Source organism: Brachionichthys hirsutus, chromosome 7 (genome assembly GCF_040956055.1).
Source record: "Brachionichthys hirsutus isolate HB-005 chromosome 7, CSIRO-AGI_Bhir_v1, whole genome shotgun sequence".
Taxonomy (NCBI): Eukaryota; Metazoa; Chordata; class Actinopteri; order Lophiiformes; family Brachionichthyidae; genus Brachionichthys; species Brachionichthys hirsutus.
The window spans coordinates 2,725,492-2,734,034 of record NC_090903.1 but is presented as its reverse complement, the minus strand read 5'-3'; the positions used below and the strand labels follow the sequence as shown (position 1 = coordinate 2,734,034).

General features: G+C 41.5%; 1 protein-coding gene across 1 annotated transcript; it reads left to right on the top strand.

Moving 5' to 3' along the window:
- The first annotated feature begins 3,816 nt into the window (after nt 1-3,816).
- LOC137895914 (tubulin--tyrosine ligase-like) lies at nt 3,817-8,211 on the top strand. Its single transcript, XM_068741440.1, has 5 exons — nt 3,817-3,985; nt 7,113-7,191; nt 7,316-7,548; nt 7,769-7,904; nt 8,025-8,211. Exons 1-5 carry the CDS (start codon nt 3,817-3,819, stop codon nt 8,209-8,211), a joined length of 804 nt encoding a protein of 267 aa, XP_068597541.1.
- The last annotated feature ends 332 nt before the right edge of the window (nt 8,212-8,543 follow it).

Sequence of the window (8,543 nt, the reverse complement as noted above, 5' to 3'; positions counted from 1 at the left end):
TTAAGATCACGTTTATTGAAGATTATTTTAGCATAAATGTGTTCCTGAATTGTTTTTAAGAATGTACTTTTTTCTTTAATATGGATGACAAAAATGCTTTTAAATTCTGCTAAAGGGCCTAAACATTGAACGGCTCCCTTTGGGGACACTTTTCTCTCTTTCAATGCTTTAAATAAATTATTCTGAGTGAGCAGGATGGCTGGAGGGTGCTGGTTGGGAGTTCTCCGTGTGATCCTGATGTTCACAGACTTTAATGCTAGTTAGCTCCGCTAGCATGCTAGTCGTTTATTTTCTTTGTGGTTTGAATGTTTGGCGAGTTTCATGCTAATAATTTCCGCTAGCATAAATAGCTAATCGCTAGACGGGAAGCTAAGGCTCCGCTTATCTTCAAATGCTAATGCTAACGTGCGGTTTATGTTGAGATGCATTACAGCAACACAACGCAGAGGCAGAAAGACTGCCGCCGTAACATTTAGTTAATGTAGTATTTAAGTGTGTGATATATGTTGATGCGCTATGGCAGATTATCTTTAAATTATTAGTATTAATGTTACCGCAATGTACATTCTAACTGACCCTCCAGACCTGCCGTAGTTAGCTGTAAGGTCGACTGCGCATGTCGAATGTTCCATTGATCGGTGATCCCCTCGAGTTCCGCTGTTCCGTTTTGCTCCAGTGGTTTGATATAAAGTGGTTAAACGTGTGCTTCGCCTCGTTATTTGAGTACAACACAAATCAGTTCATGGTTTCTGTTCATTCTGCTCTCATTAGGAGATTTAGTCGACACAAGTTTTTGTGTCATGAACCATTGAGGCAAAATGCAAAAACAATTTCCTACAAATATAAAGTCAAGATGTAAATATTAAAGTAAAACGGGGAAACTCTGCATGAACTAATTATCTGGACCATTTACTTCCTATTTTGGCCTTTCAGGAACAAATTCTACTTTTAGGCTCTGAGATTTCTTTGTTATATTTATACAACAGATTATTACTAAAGTAATCATCAACATAATAGGTTTAAAAGACAGTGATGATGTCAGCGGTTTATGTGTTTCGTATTTTCCGGTTATATTGCATACAATATATTGCATATATTATTTACAGAAGTTTTAATCCGCATGTAGCGAGGACGTCCCGTTGATAAAAAGAAAAATATATATTTCGAAAGCCGTAACCGGAAGTTGCGTCTAACTTCACATCAATGTATTTGTAGTTACCTGCTATGTCCACAAGAGGGCATCGCGGTTACAGAACACCCTTGACACATGTATATATTAATTTCCGGTGTCCCACAAAATAAAAGCATCGAGATAAATGGTAGTATAATTCAATTTCACGAGTAAAGTGCCAGAAAATAATAATGTAGAGTTTTAATTGTTCAGAATCCTATATTCTGATAGGATTAGAATATAGGATTAGAATATAGAATCCTATTTTCTGATATTTGTAGTTTCTAGAGGAATAAAGGGAGGCAATTCTCCATTTCCATTGATTAAAATTAACGGTACAATCAGCTGTAGCAGAAGATAACAGGAAATCACTTTGTTTCGTCTGCAGGTATTTCAGCTGAACAGGATGCCTTTTTAAAAAGCGACCAATGATTGCCTGTAAAGAAACGAGTGAACAAAACTGAGTGAAGATCGATCATCAGCGAAGACTGAGATATTGCCTGGAGACCCGGAATGAAATCACACAGAATGAGTATGTATGTTTGTCCTCGCATGTTTGTTTCATCACAGCAGCGTCCAATTCCTTCAATCTGTCCTCCAGATTGTCCACAGCAACATGTCTGTAAGGAGGAGGAGGAGGAGGTTCCTGCTGATCAGCAGCTCTGGAAGGAGGAGATGAACTCCAGTGTGGACAAAGAGGAGCCAGAGCCTCCACGTGTGAAAGAGGAGCGGGAAGAAATCCCCACCAGTCAGGAGAGAGAGCGGCTTGGACTGAAGCAGGAGACTGGAACCTTCATGTTGAGTCCTACTTGTGGAGAAAAAGACCACAGCAAAGATCAGACTCTGTTCCTGAAACCTGATGAAGATGCAGCATCAGAAGAGTCTGGAGTTCTCATGCCAGTTATTAGCTCTGTGGTAGGAGCAGCAGACATTGACCAGCTGCTGTTCTCTAACAGCTGTCATGCATCTGGAAGCCAAGATAAGAGAAAGGAAATGGGTGAAGAGGATGTTGAATGTGATCCCACACTTCAATCCCACAGCAGAAACACCAGGAAAGGGAGACCATATGTTTGCACAACATGTAGCAAAGCTTTCACAAGAAAGTCAGCCTGTATAGAACACATGAGAACCCACACAGGTGAGAAGCCTTTTAGTTGTGAAGCATGTGGGAAACATTTTAGAGGAAGTGGTGAATTGACACGCCACATGAGAATCCACACAGGTGAGAAGCCTTATAATTGTGAGACATGTGGGAAACATTTCAGACAGAGTACTCACTTGACAGGACACAGGAGAACCCACACAGGTGAGAAGCCTTATAATTGTAAAACATGTGGGAAACATTTTAGAGAAAGTGGTGATTTGACAGTCCACATGAGAACCCACACAGGTGAGAAGCCTTATAATTGTAAAACATGTGGGAAACATTTTAGACATCGTGGTGACTTGACAGTCCACATGAGAACCCACACAGGTGAGAAGCCTTATAGTTGTAAAACATGTGGGAAACATTTCAGAGTAAGTGGTCAATTGACAGTCCACATGAGAACCCACACAGGTGAGAAGCCTTATAATTGTGAAACATGTGCGAAAAAATTCAGACGGAGCTGTGACTTGACAGTCCACATGAGAACCCACACAGGTGAGAAGCCTTATAATTGTAAAACGTGTGGGAAAGAATATAGACATAGCGGTCACTTGGCAGTCCACGTGAGAACCCACACAGACGAGAAGCCTTAAATTACACCAACGTGGGAATCATTACAGATCTGCCCACACTTGTTTATTTTACAAATTTCACAATAAGAATGTTTTTTTTCTTTAATATGGAAGTGAAAAATGCTTTGAAATTTTGCTGAAGGGAATAAAATAAAATAATCCAGTATTACAGCTGTTGAGTTGCACAGAAAGATTGTTCATATAATGATTATTTCGGCATACTGTGTATAAAAGTAAATAGTGGTTCATTAAACAAAAAGCTTCAGAAACTTTAAATATCTGTATCACCTACAAAATATTTGAATGCTTGTCATATTTTTGCATATTGCCCCCTGGCAATTTTTATATAATTGTTGAAAGCAATTAACGATTGCAATTTGTTATTTGTTTTGAAATAAAACTTTATTTAAAAAAATGAAGGAAGTTTTTTTATCGTATTGCATTCTGGGAAACGAAGTATAATCACTATTAACATTCCCTCCGACACTGACACTATGTACAACCCCTGTTGAAATTAATAGTATTTTATATTATTTTATTAATAATATTTTTGTAAAAGTCATTTTAAGTTATTTTACAGTCATTTTAATGCATAACAATGAGACAAATATGATGATTACCTGTGAGTCGAGAAATCGCTTGAACTACACTAACCACAACTGCGGAGGTTTATTGTGACGTCGACGGTCGGCGACGAAGCTCGGAGACTAAATCGCAAGGCGCCGGCTGGAGACATTGTTGCGCAGCGAACCCTGAGAGAACATTTCGCATGAAATTACTGCGTCATGTAAACAGAAACAGCTTCAGAACAGTGAATGGGAGTTTAAGAAGCAGCTCGAACTCGGACGGTCTGGATATGATCTGCTCTGCTTCCCACGTAGCTTGTTAGCTGGAGTGGCTGAACGTCCCATCGAAGTCAACGCAGCATGAGTTCCCCGATATACACCTTCATGACCCGGGACGACAACAGCACCGTTTATGCAGAAGTTTCCAAACTCCTGTTCTCCACCGGGCAGTGGAAGAAGCTGAAAAGAGACAATCCCCGGTTTAACCTGATGCTCGGTGAGCGGAACAGACTGCCCTACGGACGCCTCGGTAAGCGCTGCTCATCCTCCTGATGGGAAAATCTCATGTTGGTGGAGATCAGGGGGGTCAAAGTCATTTTCTCCGAGGGCCACGTCAGCATTATGGTCGCCCTCGAAGGGCCAGTTGTAACCGGAACACAGTGAAAATGTAACTACCGTATTTTTTGGATTATACGTCGCTCCGGATTGTAGGTCGCACCAGCCAAAAAATGCATAATTAAGAAGAAAAAAACATATATAGGTCGCACTGGAGGATAAGTCGCATTTTTGGGGAAAATTTATTTGATAAAATCCAACACCAAACAACATACATGTCATCTTGAAAAGCAATTTAAAATAAATTAATTAAATTAAAATAAAATAGAGAACATCAGGCTCCGCTTCACTTCTTTTTTTTCCAACATAACACCGCAGCTCTCGCTCTACGCAACTCCGATGGACACGCCTCCTTTTTACGGTAACCCAGAACAGTCTTTTACAAGAGTTATTCAGATAACTCGAGCACAAAGAACATGCTAACAAGTTTACCAAAGTATCAGGTTTTACTCCGAATCACGAAATCCAAGGAAATCTTCATCCTCGGTGTCACTTTTAAATAACTCCCCCAACTCAGCAGGTAGACAAGACGCCGCTTCCTCTTCTACGTCGCTTACATCAGACTCATCGTCAGTTGCAGTTCCAATTATTCCAGCCTTTCTGAATCCCGACAGGATGGTTTCGGTTGTCACTGAAGCCCATGCTTTGTCGATCCATTCAATGACTTCCAGGAAAGTTGCATGGCGCATTCTCCCGGTTGCCGTGAAGCTGTGCTCTCCATCCATCATCCACTGCTCCCACAGGTTACGCAAAACTGTCTTAAAGCTCCTATTCACGGAGATATCAAGTGGCTGGAGTATTTTGGTTAAGCCTCCAGGGATGATGGCAGGTATGGAGTTGAAAACTTTTAATTTGTTTTTTAACTGTGGTGTGATGTGCGCTCTCATGCTATCCATTACAAGCAGAGCTTTGCGTGCTCTAAAGAAGCCATCCGGTCGCTTATTGTAGCACTTTGTAAGCCACAAGTTCATCATTTCTTGATCAATCCACCCTTTCTCGTTCACGGCGACTGCAACTGAGGAGGATTGGATTTTTGGCATGGTTTTTCGTTTGAAAATGACCATCGGTGGCAGTTTTGATCCGTCTCCACAACATGCCAGCACCACTGTGAAGTGTGATTTCTCATGACCAGTTGTAACTATATTCACACTTTTTTGCCCTTTCTCTGCAACACTTCGGCCCATGGGGATGTCAAAAGTGAGGGGGACCTCGTCCATGTTAATAATATGATCCGGTGTCACGTTGTGATCATTTACATGCTTTTCAATGAACGCGCGGAAACTGTCAACCTTGGCTTGGAAGTCCGCTGGCAGTTTTTGGGACAGTGTTGTCCTTGCTCTGATAGAGAGGCGTTTGCGTTGCATGAAGCGGTAACACCAAGAAGGTCCTCCCGCAAAGCCGTTTATATTCATCTCCTTGGCAACCACCTGGGCGTGGAGACGCAACTGCACCGTTGACAAACCTCTCCCAGCAGCACGTTGTTCAAGCACCCATGCGTGAACTCGTTCCTCCAACTGCGGCCACCTAGCTTTTCGCCCGCGATTAGCTTTTTTTGTTTTCTTCATTTCAGTAAGCGTAACCTCCGCTTTTCGCCAGTCCCTTACAAGTTTTTCGCTCACTCCAAACTTTCTTTCTGCTGCTCGATTGCCGTTTTCGGCTGCATATTTCACTATCTGCAGCTTGTAAGCTGCAGAATATGACTTTCTTTTCGGTGCCATTTTTATTCAGCCCTTCTCATTTGTGTTCATAGATAACAGGTGTTACAGAAAAATCTGACCCTCCAGAAACCGCGACCGCAGGGACGACAGATTCTGACGGGTCACAGAGTTCCCTGTAACACCTGTTATAGAAATGTGTAGGCTACTGTCTCTGCGCTCACAGATTTTGTAAAAAAAAGCATATATAAGTCGCTCCGATTTATAAGTCGCACCCCCGACCAAACTATGAAAAAAACTGCGACTTATAATCCGAAAAATACGGTAAATGTAATTTAATTTGATGTAAAATAAATGTAACTCCTTAGCATGCTCTTAAATAACTATTTTTATCAAAGTTACAATCATTGCATATGCAATTGTATAGTTGTAAAAAAATATATGGATCGATTATTGCTGTTATTATAACAAATTTATCAGGTTAAGAAAACCACATTACTCAATCGATCAAACTTATTCAAGTAAATAATATTAAATAATAAATAAAGAAATATCATCCAACACAAGTTGTGACATTAACTTTGTTCAAAACTCTTTTGAGGAGCATCAGAACAACCAACAATTCCGAGCTGCTCAGAACGTGACAGATGCAGCCTTTTACAAAAACAAATGTCGTCATACAGCTCTCGCGGGCCACAGAGAATGACGTGGAGGGCCACGTGTGGCCCCCGGGCCTTGAGTTTGACACATGTGGTGTTGACTCTGAGGTGACATTTGATGTGAATGTGCAGCTGTCCACGTTGTTCCTTCTCCATCAGTGCTTTAGCATAGCCCACTATTGTTGAGGGAAATGAAATGATTTAATCCATGTATATTATATTTACTGACTAAACTTTCTCAGTCATTTATTTAAAAGTGCTTTTTTTTACACATTGAACATAAAATGACTTCTAATAGCCCGTCTATTGGCCCGACTTGAATCCAATTGAAAATCTCTGTTGGGATTTGAAGATGGCAGCTGCAGCATGTAAACCAAGGAGCACTAGAAACGTGGGGGCTTTACTCTGAGGAATGGAATGCTGCCAAAAACTGTTTGGCGAAGCTTCGCTTTTGCAACAAGTCGTAGGAGCAATTTGGGCGATCTACCAAGTTCTGTTGTCATGAAAAGGTTGGAGACTTTTGAGCCTGCAGTAAATCCCTAAAAGGTGAGGGCAGGATTTTGAACTGTCAGTTGTTTGAGATATTTAAATTGTACCTGTGTGATTTATTTTTTCTTGTAAACAAATTGACAGTATATTCCTCCAGGAAACCTGACTACAGTGATGTTGAATAAACTTGTTTCCAGCCGGTAACGTGAAGTATTTCGGTAACTTTAATGCTTTACAGGTCTCGAGCCGGGACTGGTGCAGCTGGTGAATTACTACAGAGGAGCAGACAAGCTCTGCAGAAAGGCGTCGCTGGTCAAGTGAATATTTATTAGTTTTTAAGAGAAAATCTGCACATTTTCTTGTCTGTGCATCATTTACTGATGTCCTTCCACAGATGAATTGTTTAAATGGGTGTTGCATATCTCCTTCCTTTACCATCAGGCTGATCAAAACCAGCCCAGAGCTGTCTGACTCCAGTAACTGGTTCCCAGAATCCTACATCATCTATCCCACTAACCTCAACACCCCTGTTGCCCCAGCAAAGAATGGCATTAACCACCTCAAGAGCAATCCCAAGACAGATGAGCGAGAAGTTTTCTTGTCTTCCTACCGCTCTAAGAAAGAAAGTGGGGACGGCGTCGTGTGGATTGCAAAGTCTTCTGCTGGAGCTAAAGGTGAAATCTATTACCCATATTGGACTTTAAGTCCAAGGTGCAAGTTCTTCTGAGTCGTTCCCTACATTACGTGTAATTGCTGACATGAAGTCATTTTATTTTGAAAAGACAACTTTTTCACGGTGAACCTCCTGTTTTTTGGGGGGTTTGCAGGATTGAATTGAAAAAAGTTGTCGATGGCAAATTGAGCACACTAATAGATTTGGTGTCACTGTAATAGGTGCAGGAATGTTTATCTCCCATGATGCTGCTCAGCTGGTGGAGCACATTGATAATCAGGGACAGGTTCACGTGATCCAGAAGTACCTGGAGAAGCCCCTGCTGCTGGAGCCGGGACATCGGAAGTTTGACATCAGGCAAGTTTGAAACGTTTTGCTCAACACTTGGAGCGTGTTTAAGTGAGGCTTGTATTATATATATATATATATATATGTAGGGTATATGTAACAAATCTATGTATTTGATGGTGCTTACAGGATCTGGGTGCTAGTGGACCATCAGTACAACATCTACTTATACCGGGAGGGTGTGCTGCGGACTTCCTCCGAGCCTTACAACAGCTCAGACCTGCAGGACACGACCAGCCATCTGACCAACCACTGTATCCAGAAGGAGCAGTCCCAGAACTACGGGCGCTACGAAGAGGGCACCTGTACCTGCTGAACACTCGCAATGTCACGCTGGAAGCCACCATCTTACCTCAGATCAAACAGATAATAAAGTAAGTCCGTCGTGTTTATCTTAGTGTTTATTTCGGGGGTCTCATTTCACAGAAAGTGATTTATTTATATGCTTGAGTTTGGTAAGCTAATGGGCCCACTAAGTTGTTCAACTGCCCATTCCGAATGACTCTTCTTACATTATTTCTGATAATTATGGCAGGAATCATTATTTATTGATAAATGTACTTTTATCAGGGGCGCCATGGTGGCGTAGTGGTTAGCGCTGTCGCCTCACAGCAAGAAGGTGCCTGTCTGTGCAGCGTTTGTATTTTC